The sequence below is a fragment of the Aethina tumida genome, chromosome 1 (genome assembly GCF_024364675.1).
Source record: "Aethina tumida isolate Nest 87 chromosome 1, icAetTumi1.1, whole genome shotgun sequence".
Classification (NCBI taxonomy): domain Eukaryota; kingdom Metazoa; phylum Arthropoda; class Insecta; order Coleoptera; family Nitidulidae; genus Aethina; species Aethina tumida.
In genome coordinates, this window is record NC_065435.1 from 42,238,136 (window position 1) to 42,259,443 (window position 21,308).

General features: G+C 34.1%; 4 protein-coding genes across 5 annotated transcripts in view; 3 read left to right on the top strand and 1 right to left on the bottom strand.

Moving 5' to 3' along the window:
- LOC109594359 (dystroglycan 1) overlaps nucleotides 1-21,308 on the bottom strand; it is a 117,226-nt gene that overhangs the window by 90,800 nt on the left and 5,118 nt on the right. Inside the window, exon 2 of one of the 2 annotated variants that reach the window (XM_049966496.1) lies at nucleotides 4,535-4,560. The gene's annotated coding sequence lies outside the window, so the exon portion shown is untranslated. Of the gene's footprint in view, nucleotides 1-4,530; nucleotides 4,561-21,308 lie in introns of both variants that reach the window. The other variant, XM_049966503.1, reaches the window with a different exon arrangement.
- LOC126265709 (membrane-associated progesterone receptor component 1-like) lies at nucleotides 10,337-10,732 on the top strand. Its single transcript, XM_049968053.1, has one exon. The coding sequence runs from the start codon at nucleotides 10,337-10,339 to the stop codon at nucleotides 10,730-10,732; it is 396 nt and encodes a 131-aa protein (XP_049824010.1).
- Nucleotides 13,957-15,997, top strand: LOC126265374 (membrane-associated progesterone receptor component 2-like). The gene has a single exon (XM_049966608.1). The coding sequence runs from the start codon at nucleotides 15,092-15,094 to the stop codon at nucleotides 15,641-15,643; it is 552 nt and encodes a 183-aa protein (XP_049822565.1). The 5' UTR covers nucleotides 13,957-15,091; the 3' UTR covers nucleotides 15,644-15,997.
- LOC109594360 (membrane-associated progesterone receptor component 2-like) lies at nucleotides 16,779-17,806 on the top strand. Its single transcript, XM_049966596.1, has one exon. The coding sequence runs from the start codon at nucleotides 17,001-17,003 to the stop codon at nucleotides 17,589-17,591; it is 591 nt and encodes a 196-aa protein (XP_049822553.1). The 5' UTR covers nucleotides 16,779-17,000; the 3' UTR covers nucleotides 17,592-17,806.

The window sequence follows — 21,308 nt, forward strand, 5'->3', positions numbered from 1 at the left end:
CTCATTGTAACGTCTCCACAAATTGCTTATAACACACCCTCTATTATCCCAATTTTTGTTTCTCAATTACATTGTTACACTGTTTAACAGGTACCCAGAAATACGATATATTTTTTGCAATAAAAAATGTGTTATACAGTCTCTTCTTTTATATTTAGTTGTTATTTTATAATTTACAAATTAAATTATTTTTTAATTTAAGTTAATTCTATTTTTCTGGATATGGATTTCTAATAGAAAAATTCTAAAGCTGAACAACCTCGTGTAACTCCTACAAGAATCAATTTATTTTCTTTTTCCCAAACTGTCCGAATAAATTAAATACGAAAATAAAAAAGGTTATTTATTGCCCCCACAAATATGTTTTTGATGTTCCAATATTTACACACAAAACCACGAAACATTCTTTACGACAATCTTGCGTTTCCCGTTCAAATCAATATGTTATTGATAAATAAATTTACCGTTTTCCCAGGGAGCATTGCGTAAATCCTGCGGCATAACTCTTCCCGAAGGCAAATAAATTTAAGGAAGGGAGTTTTTACGCTGATTTATTTTAAAATCTTCATCTGAGAAATGCACGTAACGGTGATGTTTGCCAACCACAAATGTAAACACCGTACGCGAACGTCAAAGGAATCAAAGGAATAATAAAAAATTATATTTGTTTGTTTTATCTTGCCAAAGAGTTCGAGCTTAAGGCGAGATTTTCACATTATATGTATAAAAAATTGCGGAATGTCTAAAAAAAATATGATTAAATGATTAATGGGCACTCATTGTTTCCGCTAAATGAATCACGGACACTTTTTTAACCGCAATGAGGATACATTAGATGCGGTTTTCGCAACCATTTCATATTTTCGGATTGAGGTTTGTTGACGTCATCAGTGCTCTCTGCGTCTCTTACTATTATCGTTCAGTTAGGTTGTTTTTTTTATTTGTTAGATTGATCAATTATATTTACTAGGTTTATAACTGTGAACATGGAAGGGATTCATACTGGGTCAGTCAGATAACGAAAATTGATTCAATACAACAATACAATAGCAAGTTATTTTGTATAGAAATCGATTATTCGAAGACATCGAAGTAATAATAAAAGAGCGCTACAAAATAGGCAAATTTTTGTATATATTAATTTATTTAAATGTGTAGTGTGTGGCTTAATTTTAAATTTAAAAGAAGAATCTAAGAGGAAAATAACTATTATTTAATCTTATATTTAAGAATTTTAAAGAAAATAAAGTATATATATATATATATATATATATATATATATATATACATATATATTTAGGAGAATAGAAAAAGATACTGATTTGAAATTTTTATAACAATTCTAACTTGACTGGAACCACTTTTTTAATTTATTTTTAACAAAATTTGGGCTTGGTATAACCATTTTATTTGAAATTGTACATACATGTAGAATTTAAAAATCCAAAAACATACAAGGTGTTCCTTTGAAAATAATAAAGTTAATGTCACTTACATGATTTTAAAAAAAGGCTGTAGAAATTGGGTGTTAAAATTAATTAAACTTTTTTTGTCTGATTTTTTTTTTGTTTTATTTAACGTTTATATTAACACGTAATCAGCATATAAAAATGTATGATTAAATTTATATTTTAGTCGAAATATGTTAATAAACATTTTTACGATCAGTTTAGTTTTTCTAAAATATTATACAGTTCTTACAACTTTTATCTATAAGTTAGAACAGTATGCTACAAAATTATTGCGAAGTCACTTGGATTGCTAGAGAAAAAAATCCAAAGGTGATGCCAAAGTTAAACGAAGAACTTTCAACTAAGCAATTAACAAAAATGTCGTTTGTGCCCTCATCGCTTTTGCACATTTTCGCAGTTGCGAAATCAGTGTTTACGTATGTAATTTGGCGTTCATTGACAAAATAACACCCCTTCCGCATAACATATGTTAACAAGATAATTAAGGCAGATAACGTTACGCATCTCGTGTCTATTAAATAGGTGCGAATTCGCTACCACGCATAGTAATAAACATAACGAGCATGAGAAACTCCCCTGAAACGAACCAAAACACAAAACCGTTAATAACATACGATATCCAACTTTTATCCGGACAGAAGCGATTTATTGACAAATCGTAAGCGTACACTAACATGGTATTAATTTCGTTCGGTTTCTTTCTGCAAAGTCCATAATTTCCAATTATCTTTGACAGATTGAATCACACCATCCTTGAGTTCTCAACATCTGTGGATGCATTTTAAATCAAAAGCTTCCAGTAAACCATAAACAGCGTTGTGCGAATGTATTTTAATTATGTTTATAGGTTACCAAGTGGTTTCTATGATAAATTGTAATTTATTACTCGAAGCCTGTTTAATAATGATCGCCGGTTTACTATTTAACACATTGCTAATTGTTTATATGTTGCAAAATTAGTTCGTGGTAGAGAGGTCGGTTATTAATAATATTTAATATTGATCTTAAATCACATAAACTAACTTGTTTGATTATCGCTAATATGGCTGTTAGATAAATTTACTAACTGTAAGTGTCAATTATAAAATGTACCAGATAAATTTCTTTTATTTAGTTTGTTAGTTTAACCTCAGTCTCGTAATTTACTTAATCTACGGCCATGGCCGAAAGTAGTGCCATAAATGTTACGAGAAGACTTGGAAAAGCTGGTTTAAAAGGATGTAAGGCCCGAAAGAAACCTACGAAGTCTCGTTTAGAATGGGTTTGAGTGGGTAGTTACAGATATTTTACAGAAGAACACTGGGTAAATATTATGTGGTCTAATGAGTATAATTTTCACGAAGGTTTTATTTTAGATCTATATAAAGTTTTAAACAATAATATGTATATATTTGTAATTTTTACAAAATTTTACATAAAATTCAAGATTTTTCAAAATCTATGTGTACCCACTGTAAATGATGGAGAAGGGAATATTATGGTAAGGAAGCATTACTAAAGAAACAAAATTACTGGAAATCAATTTATATAAATTTATTTATTTTATCTTTAATAAAAAATTATGATGTCAGAAACCTAGGTGGTTCTAGGAGAATCAAATTAGGCGGTGTCTTTGAAGAAGGAAGGTAAAGTGCTCAACATAACATTGAAGACAGACCTAAACGTCATCCTGGGAAAATATGGAATGGATGCAATTTGTTAACTATATTTACAGTTATAAAATATAAATTCAACTCAAAATAGGGTGCCATTAATTTTTCGGTTAATAAGTATTAAATACAGAATGAGTTTTAGGATAATCAATTTTTACAGATTAGATTACTTGGGTCTAGTAAATTAAATCTGTAAAGTTTTTAAACTAGAATGTAAAATGAGGGTCAGATTACTCTTATATAGACGTGTTGGTTTATTTTTCGTTAATAATTATTGAAAATAATTGTTTAAAACATTTGTAAAAAATATTTTTATTCATACAAGGTAAAATATAAGAAATTAAAACTTCCCCTGTCTAGATTAAAATTTAAATCCAGTTAACATAAATTTGTGATCATTTCAAACGTAAATTTCAATCGCAAATACGTCGGAATTCATTAAAATCGTGCTGTGATAACTGAACGATGATAATTTTTAAATTCAGAATCAATAGAAAAGGTGACCAAAATTACAAATTTGTTACAGTTTACTTAATTATAAAACTAGAAGAGATAGACAATCACTTGAGTGGAAGAATTTAACAATGTTATAAAATCAAACAGTTCCCCGAAAACGTGTGAACTTCCCAGAGTACTTGGAAAGCCGCAAACAATAAAACCCCTCCATAAAATGGCGTGTATCAAACGGAAATCGAATTCACCAGACGTCAAGAAAACAAATTTCGCAAACACCGCAGATGAAAACCGCCGAGTAAACGAACGAAAAACCATCAACAAATTAATAATGTTTATAAGCCGACCGCCACAAGAGAACCATAAAACTACGTCACTTTCGAAGAATGCTGAAAGCGGCTGCGGGCCCGCGTTTATGGCCCAATTGTTCTAATTAGAGCATCGTCTAAATTTAATCAATTAGATCATACGATCGGCCAGGCCGCTCCGTGACATTAGCTCGGAAGAGCGTTTCGCAAGCGGTTCGCGATGCCGTTGCATGGGTGGCTTCGCCGATGCAATTGTATCCGAGAGCGAGGGTGGTCTCGGAATTTTAACGGTCCAGAAATTATTACTTCTTTTATGTGTCCGTGATTTTTCTTCCCTCCCTCCTTCCACGGACGAACGTTTCCATTAATTGTTCCCCCACGGACGTTAATCAATTGGGCCCAACTTAATTTAATCTTCGTATGATGCACAACGCCAGAAAAAAGCCCTAAATATTAAAGATGCCACCCCGTTTTGACAGTTGTACAGGCATAAATTTTGTCTTAAGACGGAAGACGCACATGGAGTGTTTAACTTGTCTTAATAAATTTTATGCGCTCACCTTCCTTGGTGTTTATTAATAGCGTCTGATAATTATTCTTAATAATGAGGACTTTTATTATTTTATTTAATCTAACTCTATTTACCTACATTAGGAAATGGACTAATGTCTGAACCTGAAACAATAAAATATTCTATTATTAAAATCCTATATTAAACATTTAATTTTACTTAATACTTATAAATTTATATTCAATTACATATGTTTCAAACCCCGGTACACCAAGATCTGATAAATACTTAAAATATTACGATAGAAAAAATAAAATAGACGAAAATTTCTTCTTTCTTTCTTATTCACTGAAGCTTTAATATATTTTTTCCATTTTCATCATATCTTGGTGAAACTTTTCACCTTGTACATTGATTTGACCATCGATATTTTCTAAGAAGAAAACCAAATATTTTAAGAGAAAATTAATCTTAAATGTCTCATTTAAATCTGAAAATCGATATTGTATATTTTGATATGAATATGTCTTAGTATTAAAACACTGCGACTCCTGCATACCAATTACGTTGTACATTGATCTAATTGGAACATTTGTATTGTCCCAAAAGCTCATAGGAATGCTCCTAAATGAACTGCTTCCAAATATTCATTAAATACATTTGTCATACAATGTAATTAATGATTCGAAGATATTTTTAAATATTTACTTCAATTAGTTTCAATTAGTTTACATGAATGACAATTATCGAGATTTAGGAACCAACTTATACATTGGTTTCTTCTTTCTATCTATAAGATTTTCATTTTTCATCCATCCATCATCTTCGTCTCTTGAGATTTACAAAGTTTGTATGAATAAACTACTGAATAAATGTGTAAAATTGAGGATCCTGGAATTATAAATGTTTATGTACTTTAATATAGAATGTGTTGAAAATTGTGAAAATTGTATGAAATGCAAGTTTCATCGGTTGTAATTCAGCCAGTTTGCTTTTAATAGAAACGAATTATGTACCGTTGGATGTATAATTTAATGGCCTTTCTCATGAAATATTATTCATGTCAACCGGACTTACCATTAATTGTGTATACCGTTTTAAGTGAAATGATGAAAAATTTAAATTTGCCTTCATCTAGGTGAAATTACCCAAAACAAATGCATATTTCAAAAGTGGTTATTTGCAAATCAGTGTTATCATCCTATTAGCAGGAATCAGAATTTTAAACACAGAAAGAACCGGCTTGTTATTATCCGAAAAAAAAATTTATTTGAACACGTAAACCGTTTACCACCGACTACATTTAGAAAGTTACATTGGCATAAACGAGTTCCGCAGTTAATGCAATAAAAATGAAACACTCCAAACTTTATATGCGTCGAAATCGAATGGGGAGGGAGAGAGAGCAAACGTAAATTCACAAACATTTCGGTTTGCCGATTGCGTCAAGTTTTCGGATCGAGTGTTCGAACGCGAAAGTTGGACGGACGAAAAGTTTTTCTTTTTTTCTTTTTTTTTTTGCTCGGCATTTTGGAGACCCATTGTCTTACACTTTTCAGTTGGTAACTTTCACCACTTGACTGAAAAACTCAAACATCCTCGAGCGCGGGCTGAAAAAACGGTTTCAGGGTCACTTCAGGACTCGGCGAAAAAATTACGGGGCTGTTATCCTTTAATATGGAGGCACTTGAGGGGGAAGCACCGAACGTCCGTATAATCTGACCATCAAATTATACGATGTTATACAAGTTATTTTGGACTTGATCGAATTTACAATAATGGCGGATGCGCCGGTTTAATAATTCACTGCGCATTTTCTCTTATACGGATGTTTCGTAATTAATAGCGAGTCCGGTTAAAAATTAAAATATCGATAACTATGATATTCCAACTACATCAAAGGTGAATTAATATTTCACAAAGTCTTTGTGGTATTAATTATAAACAGAGATATATATTCAATGTATTAAATTGGAACTTTGACAGAAATTAATTATTATATTTATCACGAAGCAAATTGAATAAAATTATCTTCACTAGATTAATTAAAAACATATTCTCATTTTACAAAATAATTTTAATTTGAAATATAAAACAATATTGTTGTATTTTAGTTACAGTAAATTATTGTTGTCAAATAACAAAATATTTCTAGTATAATAAAATTTAACATAATTCATCAAAAATATATATCTTTTTAAATGAACAGAGTCAAGCGTTTAGGGAACACCTAAATATTTTTAAATTATTGAAATAAAACAAAAACTAATGTGAAAATATGATGAATTAAATAAAAGTGTTTTTTACTAATTAAATAAAAATATTTTGTAACCCCTTCAAAAATTAAAATAATAACATCCACCAAATATCCAAATATTTATTATTATGTTATTTATAATGATTATGCCATATTTATTTTTTTTATTAAAAACTTATACCCAGATGGACCCCTTTTGTTGATTATGACTGTCCTACATCGATTTGACGTACTCAATATCAGCCTATTGTGTAGGTTTTGATCCATATGTTGCCACAGCCTCTGTAACGTCAAAATTATCTGCTGCTGGTCTCCAAAAAAGTCTTCTTTTCATAGTATCCCATAGTTTTTCTATTGGATTAAGTTTTGAGAATTTGCGAGGCAAGATAAATCGCTTATTTCATTCTCTTCGAATGCAGCTCGAGTGATCAGCGTAGTAGCTCAGCGTTATCCTGCTGGAAAATGGAATTTCGGCCCATATTGGTTAAATAGGGTAACACAATGGGTAAAAATATGTTATCGCAATATCGAACTACGTCCAAAGTGGTTTCCACTAAAAAGAGCTCGGTTCTTCCGCCAGTATTAATTCCTCCCAAAAATATCAATGAATCTCCACCAAAATTCACCACCTCACAAGCATGTTGTAGTCGTGCTTGGTTTCCAGGTTCCCTCCAGATACGTATCCTTCCAGAATTTGGGTGGTGGCAAAATTTTGACTCATCAGAAAAGAGAATGTGGCTCCGATCATCAGGACGCCACCAGGACCCCAATAAAGATGTTCTTGTGTCCAGGGTACCCTTAAAGGTTGTCTCTGAAATAGACCTTGCTCTCGGTCACGATTTCTGGCGGTTTGAGCTGATACAATCACATCGTGGGTCCTAAGAAGCTCTTGTCTTAGCTCGAGAGCTGTTTTTTCTGGGTGTTTCCGAGCTTGCAAAAGCAAAAACCAGTCTTGTACGAGGGTAGTTATCCTACTGCGGCCTAGATGTCTTTCTTTTAAGTGATTATGCTCATTCTCCACAATCTGCTTAACACTCATGGATGTGTCTGTAATTGCTCTTAATTTTTGTTTGTCACTTAGATCGTGACTTTCCATAATAAAAGTATTTTTATAAAAATTTGGTGAATATTGGGTCATAACAGAAGATATACTAAATGGCACTGTTTACCGGGTATCCATAAATGCGATATTGTTATAATAAATCGACTACTGGATTTATGTGGTATGTTAAATTAATAAATTAAAAATATATATATTTTCTGACAATTTTCTTATTCAGTTTTATAATAAACGAGTATTTGAATTATGAGACAATTTAAATATAATTGTTAAAAGAAAAAATTAGAAAACAGAAACATTTTCTTATTTTATAAAACAACTTTAATAACAAATTATTAATAAATTAATTCCAAAATTTAACGAAATTATTTTATTCAGATTATACTAAATTATTGTATCAAAATATTTCTTGAAAATAAAAATATAATTCAATTTATCGACAACATTTTAATTGAAGTGAATTTGATGTTTTTCTCATTGAAATAAATAATAAATAGAACGTTTTTTAAGGTAAATTAAATTAAAACGTCACAACAAGATAAATTTGTTTTATAAATAAATATTAATTGGAAAAATACACCAATAATGATTTATTTTAATCATTCACCTAGTGTGATAAAATATCAGATGTAGATTAAATATGTAAAGCAATTCATCAAAAATATTCATTAAAGTGTATTTAACTAGTTTCCCGTTCAAGTCATTAATAAACTGGGCATTTGAATATGGCGTCATCCGAATGTGGCTAATCACCGAAATTAGTGAATTGAAAACAGTAATATGCACACTGATTCGCGACAAATTATAATTATATTTCATTTATCCCAATTTGACTGTATCGCGTTCAAATTACGACCAAATTAACGTACAAGTTTACTGTTTGAATTACAGGTGCGATCACGTCGAATTACGAGCAATTTAATTACAACAAAAGCGATTTACATTCATCATTCCCATTGTCTAAACGCTAATTAATTGTTTTTAAACGTTGACTAACCGAATTTAGTGCGCAAACCCATTCGACGGCTGTGCACAAAATCAAATCCTTCATTAATGCAATCAGCAAATTGAATCAACGCCGTGTCATTTCTGTGATCTGAGACATCGCGGAGGGCACGCGGCGACGTTACACCGCCCCAATTCGATTCGAATTCGTTATTAAAGTTAGACAATCGATGCAGAATCCTAATTAATCCGTTTATGACATGTACAAGTCACAGTTTCGGTTCGGGCGTGTTCGATGTGTAAATTTAAACTGAAATTATACAGTCCGATATATACTAGGATGCTGGGGGTGGATTCAATTTGCCGGCATTAATATTGTGCGGGGCATATTTTTGGGCACAATGCGTGAAATTCTTTTGGTTATTATGCAAATTGCCGCGTGGCAAAGCGCAATTTCAGACGCGAAACAAAATCGAATGAATGTTCGACGAACAATGTGTAATTACTCTAATAAAACAAGAGGAAAAAAAGATTGGATTAACACACGTGTTTTGCAACTTTAATTTGTTTGGTGTCAGATCTGGGAAAGAGAAGGGAATTGTGGTGTAGTGTCCATAATTTTCTCATTTTACTAAGCAATTTTTGGAAAACATTTGAACTTTTAAATCAGTAATTACATTACAAAATTATTTAATATTAAAAAAAAAAACAGATTGTTAAGTGCAACATTTTTCAATCAGTACTTGATCACATGGTTGGTTCCTCTTTGTTCTACGAACAGCTTCCATGACATACAAAAAATTAGTGAACGAATAAATTCTTGATCTATAGCTCACTGGTTTCGAGTGTAAATTTTCTCTTTGAAGATGGTCCCAAACTTGTTCAATGGAACTGCAGTTTGGTGGAAAACGTATCCTGTTTCTAAGTCCAGCTTCACACAACCTTCTTCTTATCGTGGACTTACAGCTATAACTATAAAATGTAAAGAGTGTGTGATTTCACCAAGCAAAAAGAATCACAAAACTGTCCTGTCTTCTGGTCATAGCTCGTTGTCGACCGCAGTGGACGTATATTATACTTTGTGAGACATTACACATATAGAATATATTATATGTTATTGATTCAGATAGTCATGGTCTAAAATTAAAATAAAAGCGATAAAATCTTCATAAAAAAGTCTACTTTAATGTTTAACGGTGCTAAACAACAGACAAATTTAGAATGAACCGAATAAAATCTATCAAAATCCACAAAATACGTTTTCTGAAAATAAAAATTTTACAAGAAATAGATAAATAAAAATAAAATAAATAATTTTTATGTTTATGTTTATATAATACATATAGAAAGTAAAAAAAATAGTGGAGCTACAAATATTTGAATAACATTACTGGTCAAAATAAAACATTTTTAGGTACTCCAAGGCATGTGTTTCTCTCATGTAATAAAATTTAAATTTCTCATGTTTGTACTGCTTAAATATTTCGATTATCTGTGTTACTGTTGGTAGTTCCGTAAACATTACTTGACAGTTTGGACAATTCACAAGAAAAATACAAAATGCCATAAATACTTCCATTTTTTATTTTCATAAATCATGTTATATTTTAGTTTATTGTATTTTTTACAATTTGCTACAACCCCTGCACCCCTCACTCTAATTAGTCGTCGGTCCGCCATGGATTTTTTTGTAGAAACGTTCCAAGCTCATTATATTCTGATAAACGTTACCATATCCGTATTGATACTGGAGATGTCCCTGTTCATAGAAATTGTCCACGAATCTGGACCGCCAGGACCATACCTGTCGAAAATGAAGAAATGCGACTTCACACTGTACGAACTGAAGAAGTACAACGGGGTACGTAGGCAACGTATTCTCATGGCCGTGGACGGTCAAGTGTTGGACGTAACAAAAGACATCAATCTCTACGGACCGTGTGGCCCGTACGAGTCGTTCGCCGACAGAGATGCCAGCAGAAGCTTCGTCACTTTCAACACCCTCAACGTCAAGTGGGGCGAGTACGACGATCCTTCCCAAAACATCATTCACCACCTCACGAGCATATTGTAGCTGCTCTTGGTTTCCAGACTCTCTCCACATACGTATCCTTGGTGGCAGCAAAATCTTGACTCATCGGAAAAGAAAATACGACTCCAATCATCGGGACCCCAATTAAGATGTTCTTGTGCACAAGCTAAACGGGCAGTACGATTTTCAAGGAGCAATCGAAATACCTAATAGTAGACTCTCTGACACCGTTTCTGGTGGTTTGGGCTGACACGGTCACATCGTGGGTGTCAAGAAGTCCTTGTCTTAACATGGGAGCTGTTTTTTCTGGGTGTTGCGAGCTTGCAAAAGCAAAAAGAGGTCTTTTACCGAGGTAGTTATCCTACTGCGGCCTTTCTTTTATATGGTTATACTCATATATATATAACATCTCCACAATTTGCTTATAACACTCACAGATGTGTCCATTTGACGAGTCACTTCACGTGGTGATGATCCACCCTCTATCATCCCAATTGCTTTTAATTTTTATTTGTTACTAAGATAGTACCTTTCCATAATAATAAAAGTATTTTAAAAAAATAATGAATATTGGGTTAATAACCCAAGATATACTAAATTGCCCCGTTTGAGGGTACCCAGAAATATGATAAATAGTAAAAAAATATTATTACATTGTTTTGCATTACACATTAAGAAAATGTGTTATAAAATGTGTTCTTTTATTTTTAGTTGCGTTATTTTATTATTTATAAGCTATGTTAAAATGGAGTTGTAAATATTCAAATAATATTAGTAAACATGTTGAATATACTTTCAAATCTATTTAATCTGGTGTAAATAAAATTTTCAGCACCAGATAAATTTGTAAGAAACACATTTTCTGATTTTATTAAACAACATAACCAAAGACAAACGATCGAATTAACATAGGTGTTTTGTAACTAATTTGTTTGGTGTCAGACCTATAGTGGAAGACAATATTGTGGCGCCGCCGTACATGATGGTTATTGCTTGTCACAAATCAACTTGAGTCATCTCGCATTTAGGATGGATTCGAGTTTATTAAATAGCATCAAATTTACGAGCCTGTTAATGAACCGGTGACGCAGAAATAAACTTGTACGGATCGAAATAAACGCAGCTAAAACGCCAGCTTTGAAATAAAGTTACTGCAACAAAAAGAATCCTCAGGTACGAGAGAAAAAAAAAACATACACAAAAGACTGTAGTAATGAACATCCATAATGAAAACTCCAGACTTCCTCTCGAGACTATACAACAATAACCTGCATATTCCTTTAAGATGCTCTTGAGAAATTGTTTGATGTAAGTTTCTTTTCAACAAATTCTTACAACGTAAATAATCCGATGTTTGCCGTAGGAGTACAATTGCCCGAACACAATTTCGCTCTTTAACTTCGACTCAGAGATTGACACACGTTGCGTATTGTTCAGGTGCAAATTTCAGTTCAGTTTACCGCCCCGCCGAAATTTTTTATCATTGTTCGAAAGTTAAAGACGCAATGACTACCATTGTCATCATATTGCTGAACTTTGGCAAGAAGTTGTCGGGAGAGTTTTGGGAACACAATTCCGCACAGCCAAGCAAACTAATTTCGTCCGGATCTTGTTTTGCAACTTTCCGGATTCTATAATATCACGTCAGATAAGAAGCGACGGTTTCAAATTTCTGGAATTAAACGTCTTTGTAGTTGCGTTCGGAACGGCGGGGATTTATGATTTGCGGTAAATCCGGGACTGATAAGTTTGCCGAGTAAAAAATGTATGCGAGGCACGCGCTTTGTTGTGTTTAATTTTAATATTGGAAAAGCGTTTTCCCAGGAAATTTAAATAAAATATCCTTCCCGTGGAAGTGAACACTCTCGTCTTGTTTTCAGGAAAACATTGCAACGGCTCTGCGTGAATTATTCATGCCACGTAATAAACCATATAATGGTATTATGCGAAATTTTATAATATGTTGTGTGTGTGTGTGTGTTTTTTTTTTAAATGGCTTTAACATGTCAATAAAACAATCAGTTAGCTCGGCATAAGCAAACACGACAAAAATACAATCAAATATCAATAAATGCATATCCACTCGTCGTTCAGTTCAAATTAATTTAAATACAAATACAAATCAAAAGCAATTAATCAAAACGCCGATTCAATAAAATCGAACGTTGATGAATGCAATGGTCCGTCGATTAAGCACGGATTGATAACTGCATAAGCCGAATTTGTGTAAAATATACTCAGTGACATTGAAAGTGACACACACTTTTATTCTACAGTTTTTATGTGTGTTAAATTCGTATAACGCAGTCAATGTTCAGATGAACTGACTGATAAACGACGAATTTTTGGTTTAAAAGATGCAGATCTTGTCGGAAATTGGTAATCGGATGAATGGAACCGAAGAACTGTTTGAAATTGTAGAAGAGAGTGGTCTGAGACTTCTAATAGATTCAAGAAGACGTCCAACGACAATCGAATGTTAAGACCAACGCCTTAGGGTCCTAACTCTATGATATATAACCACTTGAGCAATTGCTAATTAGTGGTTTAGAGAAAACCTTTTGGAATTCAATTGAAGTACTTTGGATGACAATAATTTTGGGATGTGGAACGGAACGAATTCGTCTTCAATGATAAAATTCTTGTTTGCTCTTGAAAAGGTACCTAAAATTCATCCCCCTAAACCAAAATACCCTTTAATATTTAAAGGATTTTTTTCATTTGTATCTTGTAACACGTGGTTTGAAGAAGATGGTCAACTTCAGCTCTCCGAGATCATTCTGTGACAACTTCCGCCAATGCCAATCAATAGTTTACAGAAGAAGGAAGGTTTATCAAAGACTGAAGTGGTGTAATGAGGGACAGTATTGAGATGTGGAACGGAATGAAGTAGTCTTCTGTGATGAGACTCAATTTTGTATGGCAATGGATGACGGGGTACGTGTCACAAAGCCTTTCTATAGAACTCTTCAAAATCTAACTTAGCAATTGGATAATGTCCGATGTGACAAAACGCATCTTCGAGAAAGGTAAAGTCTATATTTTTTTGAAGAAAGGTGTCTTTAAGCTATATTGAATAGCTGGTTATGGTTTGGTGTGCCATTTCCTATGGAAATTGGTCATACGTAATCCATTCAAGAATACATCCAGAAAATTATGGAACCACATTTCCTCCAATTTCATAGGACACTTCAAAATCCATTTGGATAATACCCGACGAGACATAAGGCACTGTGGGGGAATCTTTTTGTATAAATGTTTTTATATCCAATAGATGGAGTTATTATTTGATGTGCCATTATGTATGGTCACTTGTATCTTAGAGGTAATTTGACAGCTCAGCGATTCATTCAGGAAATTATAGAACTTCAAAATCGAGTATCCCAACAGGATAATACCTAGTTCCATATTGCGAGAGATACTTTGAATTATTTCCGACATTGCGATATAAATTTTTTACAATGGCCATTAGGATCTCCGGATTTATTAAAAATTAAACTCGCATGGGACGTTCTAAGCGGACTTTGGAAGTTCAGCTATTCCTTTGGCGAAGCTTCAGTGTCAAGTAGAATTATTGTCCAGGTGAGTCCGTGAGTGTCTGGATCAATCTCATCACTACCATCATCATCATACACATTAGTAATTAAAAACAAATTATACTAATCTCTATTATCCCAAACTCTACACTAAAAACCAAACAAATCTCACCACTGGATTTATCTATTTATTTTCTATGCCATTGAGTGTACAAATCGTTAAATAACGGTAGAAAATTTGCAACTGTGATTATTTGATTTAACGGTTTAAATCTTGCGTGGCAAAAAAACAAACAACAGCCCGGCAAAACTAAACAGAACTCTAATAATTCCGATAAAACCCAGAGTGCATTAGCATATTGCGAAACTTTCAGTCATTACAAAGTTTCGGTCGGAATGGCTTTAGGGCCAACATAAACGATGTTTTGCAAGTCGCGAATTTGAAATATCGATGCAATACGTTACGCTCGCCCCGTTTTTATTGCCAATGGAAAACGGTCGCTTTAAGTAAAGACAGTTTCCCGAAGTGTCCGGAAGAAAATTTAAAGTGTGCAACTCCTGACATTGGCCTGTTTATACTGTTGCTCGTCGAGTTTTTTTTTTTTCCTTCGTTTTGATGTATCGTCGAAACATCGATACTTCCGAACGATTATGTAAACAATGCAGCGTGACGACGACTTTCCAAAATTGAAAAATAGATTGCGTTATACTGATAGAATTTAATGCAGCAAAGTTTAGACGCAAAGTTAGCGGTTACGTGCGCGGAATATTTCCCGCATAAAAATAAAATTACAACCGATTGGTTGCGGCGACGAAACTGACAAAAACTTCAAAATGACATAAACATAAACGAGATTTCGCTAACATGGATGGGCAGGTTGGAAATTCAAGTGGGAATTCGATATTGGAAACAATGGGCACCCATTACATTCTCGCCAATGTCGTAATAGCAGCAATAATTTTGATTGTCGTGATCGTGGCCGAATATTTCCGGGACACCACGGCTCTGGTACCTCACCTGCCCAAAATGAAACGGCAGGATTTCACGCTGGACGAGCTCAAAAAGTACAACGGGAAGCGTCGGAAGAGGATATTGATAGCCGTGGATGGGTACGTCTTCGACGTTACCAAAGACCAAAACCTGTACGGTCCGAATGGTCCGTACGAGTCGTTCGCAGGTAGGGACGCTTCCAGAGGCCTGGCAACGTTCAACACTCTCAACGTTAAAATTGACGAATACGACGATCTTCGTGATTTTACCTTTGATCAAATGGACGATGTGAGAGAGTGGGGCATTCAATTTAGGGAAACGTATGATGTGGTCGGAAGGCTCATAAGGCCCTGGGAGTCACGCAATAATTACACTGACGAACAATCTGCCCCAATCAATACCCAAGATCATGAACATTATCAATAAACATTTAATGGCTGATAAAATATAAGATTACAATCTTTTATATTTGTTTTGCTTGAGTTAGTGTTTCAAATAGAAGTAGTCTAAAAATAATAAATGTTAGCAGAAGCAGAATTATTTAAAAAATCAAATTAATCAAATAAAATTAATTTAATTGAAAACAGAATATTAACAGATATATTTTTCCAATCACTACTTCCACCTTTGCTCTACGAACAGCTTCTACCGTCCTTGACGTACTTAATATTAATGAACGAATGAATTCTTGCTCCATAGTTCGCCATTCTTCTCCAAGAGCATTAGCAAACTCCTTCAAATTTTGAGGCTGGTATCCAATGTAAATTTGGTTAAATAACTAAGTTGGTTGAACTTTTATAGTTTCTCGTATAGCCTCTAAAGAAATTCCATCCTATACTCCTACAGAACCACCTCCAAAAGTAACAGTTGGAGTCATGTTTTCTTTAACTACATTCACGTTATGTACAATATGGTTATCCAAGTAGCATAATGTTTACTTATCTGTGAACAAAGAGTTACCCTATTCAACTGTAGCCTATAGTTGGTGATCGTTGGTCCATGTTCTACGGGCAATCAGATGATTCCTGTTTAACAGAGGGTGCCAAAAACGTCTTCTGGTTCTAAGACCTGCATCATACAACATTCTTCTGATGGTTGATAGACTTACAGTGACTCCAACGTCTGCACCAAGCCAAGATGTAGAGAATGTGGGATTTCGTCTAGCAGGAATAATCACGAAAAGGTCGTATATTGTCATTCATTACCAGTTTGCCAATAAATATTCCAAGCCCGATTTACTAGACTTTGTCATAGGCTAAAGTTACAATTATACCAACAAAATCTTCAGAGAAAGGTCTTGTTTAATGTTTTACGGTGCTAAACAACAGACGAATTAAGAATGTATCCAATAAAATGTATCGAAATCCACAAAAAGTGTTTTCTGAAAATAAAAATTTTGTAAAAAATTGAAAGCTTTTTATGTTTACGTCTATTAATACATATACATAAGTAAAAAAAATAAAATAATGGAGCTACAAATATTTAAATAACATTACTGGTTTACGAAAATTTTTTAGGCAGTTTAAGGCATGAGTTCCTTTTATTTAATAAAATTTAAATTTCTCATGTTTGTACCACTTAAATATTTCGATTATCTAAGTTACTGTTGGTAGTTCCGAAAACATTACTTGACAGTCTTGACAATTCACAAAAAAAAATTACAAAATGCCATAAATGCTTCCAGTTTTTATTTTCGTAAATCACGATATACTTTAGTTTATTGTATTTTTTACAATTTGCTACAACCTCCGCCCCCTTCGCTCCAGTCAGTCGTCGGTCCAGGATGGGAGACCCGTGCGTTAACTCATCAGCCGCCATGGATTTTTTTGTGGAGACGTTCCAAGCTCATTATATTCTGATAAACGTTACCATATCCGTATTGATACTGGGCATGATGCTGTTCATAGAAATTGTCCGCGAATCCGGACCGTCGGGACCGTACCTGCCGAAAATGAAGAAACGCGACTTCACGCTGTACGAACTGAAGAAGTACAACGGAATACGTAGGCAACGCATTCTCGTGGCCGTGGACGGTCAAGTGTTCGACGTAACAAAAGACACGAAGCTCTACGGTCCGTGCGGCCCGTACGAGTCGTTCGCCGGCCGCGATGCCAGCAGAGGCTTCGCCACTTTCAACACCCTCAACGTGAAGCGGGACGAGTACGACGATCTGGGTGACTTCACGTTTTCCCAGATGGACAACGTCAGGGAATGGGGACTGCAATTCAAGGAGAACTACGATCTGGTTGGGAAGCTGATCAAACCGTGGGAGTCGCATACGAATTACTCCGATGAGGAACCAGATCCAACCGACATGGAGGATGCTAATGCTGAGGACGAAGCTAAGAAGGTGGCCGAACCAGATAAGCAATAGTATTATTCATAATTTTAACGAAATTATTAGTAGCATAAACGAAAGTGTATATCTGATTTTGAAGATAATACTGAGACCTAATATTACATTATAATATATATGTATTTCTACAAAATTTATAGCCATATAATCGTGTGACAATAATATTCACACTGTTTTATTATACCAATTTTTTTGTATAAAACCTGAAGCTATATAAATATATATGTATTATGTATTGATTAAAATCTTTTTATCGTAAACTAGACGTTACATTTTAATATCAAATGCTACAAATTCTCTTCAGTTTATCTGACAGATGGAAGTGATAATATAGAAGATTTATGATGTTACAGATAAAGGATCATTATTTTCTCGAAATATTGCCTCGAGAACCCCGGTACATATTAAAACATCTTGTTAACACAACACCCTTCTCAGCACTTGTTCAAAGAGATCGAATTTCAATGTTGTATACATATGGGGTGTTAAATTAATTGTAGCCATTTGTAACTGTTGACATAGGCATTTGTGACGAGGTGAAAGGTTTTTAAGTATGTTAACTAGTCTGACTTGAAGTTCAGTTGATATAAATAGGTATCACTGAAATTTTTCATTTACAGTACTGACCATAATTGTAGGAACTTGTCAAAATGTATTTAAAAATATGAGCTGCACTACCAATAACGTTTACTGCTTTTTATGTTATTGTTTTGTCTACTGTGCAACTGGTCAATCTAATTTTATTCTTTAAAAAACTACGTCCTTTTTTATTTCTCCATGGACACAATTATAACAACTTATTACTTTGGTAACTTTCATTGCTCTAAATTTAATCTGAAATTAATTTAAATCGATTATTTCAGTTAGGCTATTGAGATGCTTCATTTCTTTTGGTGTAGGCCCCCTTAGACTGCTTTATGTACAGGGGATATATGTATACTTAGTGACAAAGAAATTGCATCATCATAAACATTGTTTTGGTAAAACATAGATATTATAGCAAGGAGTAAATCATTAAAACATCAAAGATTTTAGATTATTTTTAATAATTTTGTTAATAATGTGTTTGTTTATCGAGGTTATCTAAACACTCCCCAACAGGTCTTGGCATTGACTCAATGAGGTGGTCTATTTCCTCTTGAGGTATAGTATCCCAACCTACCTGTATTTAATGTCTTAGAACCTCCAAAGGTCATGGGAGCTGGGATAAAAGCTTTCTACTCATCATATCCCAAACATGTTGGATGAAAAAGGTCGGGGGATCTGGTCATGGCATCATATTCACATGGGTCTCTTCAAAAAGGTTTAAACTAACACTGGCGAGATGGAGCAGAGCTTATATTGCTGAAATTTGGATTCCTGGGCCGATTAAGGTAAGGAAAAACATTCGGCTCTACTACTTCCTGAAGATAACATTGCGCTGTCATGTTGCTTGTAATAAAGACCTACTATTATGAGCAATTTAAATGAATTATAGCAATTCAAGAGGCTTGAAGAAATATAGACTTGTCATATATTTGGAAATCGTCACATTAAATAAAAGAGTTAAGGCTAAAATATATAACATTTTTAAAAGCTGTAATAATGACCACTACTGTGTGTAGAAATCGAAAAGTTAATTGTTTAGACACGCGTATTTTAATTTGTAATTTTTATATGGAACACTTGTTGTTATGTGTTGCACAAACTCCCAAAAATGGTAAAAATTTAATTTAATTGCCGTTTGAAATAATATTTACTGCATGATACTCAAAATATTTACTCGCAGGGAAAAAACAAATGATGTTTACGAAGGAAATACTGTAAATAATTTATATTTTGTTTTTAGAGTGACATATTCCTTATCGACATTTATACTCATTAATTGTAAATCGATGTGCAGCAATAAACTCAAAAACACTTTTATATAGTGTTCTAGCACACCTGTTCCTCGAAGACCACCCATGCACCGTACCAATGGGGTAGGAACGTCGCGTTCGCATCAATACATAAATATCGGGAGGCCCATATGTGTCGGAGCCGTAAAGTCAAATAAACCGGGTACCCGGGGTGACGTTTGATTGATTGCGTGCAAAGAAATTTGTTCGAGACGTACTCAAGTCCCATTTTCGGTAAAGCGATACGACAATGGTTGCGCTCTCGAAATATTTCACTGCCATGCCGGAGGAGCCATCATATATCCTCGATGAACCCTAAATGGGCAGAGTGTGAAGGAAAATGGGAACGAAGTGACAGAAGCAGAGATACACATATTTTAATGTACCTATTTTGTGCCTTTTATAAGATGCGGTCTGTGATTTATAGTGGCCGTGGTATTTTTCAAATGTAGGTTATGGGAGCGGTCGCACATCCTTCTCCAAACATATTCGCATCCAATAAACGCACCGGCATCTATCCAAAAGCGGATTTATAGATTGATATTGGTTTTTTAACGCATCAACTTGGAAACGCTCGCACATATTTCTTGTGGTTAGCCATTCCGCTCAGTTTCAGTGCTCAATTAATCTTTGGGATTGATTGCATCAACCACCAATGACATTTTAAACTCCCACGTCAATCTTAACGGTTCCTTTAAACCTGTCGAAGCACAAAGGAAAATAATCGCCGAGGATTCCCTCCTTGAACCAACTGCAAAGTCAGCCTTTAAATCGGGCCTTAAACTTGCACGGTTTTTCCGGCGCGATAGTTTAGCTTCAACCGTAATGATTTAGTTCAATCCGGCGATTCCTTAATACTGTTTCGTAAATTGCGAATGTTTTATTCATGCGTTTGCGGATGAAAAATGGAAAGACGTGACTTAGACCCGGCATGTGAGTTTTCTTTGATGTCGGAAACGAAAACCGGGCGAGACCAAAGGGCCTTGACGAGTCCGAAACAAACTTTGTGCAAAGTTCGTGTTTATAATTAAGCCCGTCTGCCTGTCCGTGTTCCTTCGGACGCTTTTTGTTTGCTCAACAATAAGATAAATATGAGCCGGGGTTTCAAAACAAAAAAAAAAAAAAAATCCACCACCCTCTCGTGTTGCGTTGGAAATTAATCGTGCATTAAGGGATCAGTTTTCGGCTGAACGTTATGACGTGTGGTGTATTAAGGACGCTAAATAATTAAATTATTTACCAACAGAAAGGGGTTTTTCGCTTTCATAATGTAGGAGAGATGCTCATGAATATTTTCCTGTGTCATAAAAGAGCGCAGAACCTGAAGATAAAAAGACTTTGGAAGCGGGTATTACACATAAGCATGTATCAGATTATATTTTTACTCTCGGAGTCGCAAAAAGGGGCATAAAATTCAATCAGAACTTATTACAGATAATTTACGAGTCTTCTCTGCTGGCGTCGGCTTTAAAACAGTCACAGCGAAATGTCATCATCGATCCATTAAAATGTCAACGACCAAAAACGTGGAAACTCTTCGGTTTTACGAGGAACGCTTCTGCAGAACTTCCACATCGACTCATCGACTCCTGTGTGGTAAATGGTACAGGAAAAAGTAATTTAGGATTTGAGTTCGTGATTTATTTAAATCAGTTTTTATATTTTAATATTTATACACATATTAAATTGTAAATATTACTGAAAAGCTTAATTAAGTTATTTAAACTATTAGATTTTTTTATAAATTTGTTTTATGAATTCAAAAGTTAGATAATGTTGTATGAGCATTCGGAAAAGATGATGGAGTCGCACGATTTACCATAGTTTTCTCGGATTAAAAGCGACAATGAATGCATTG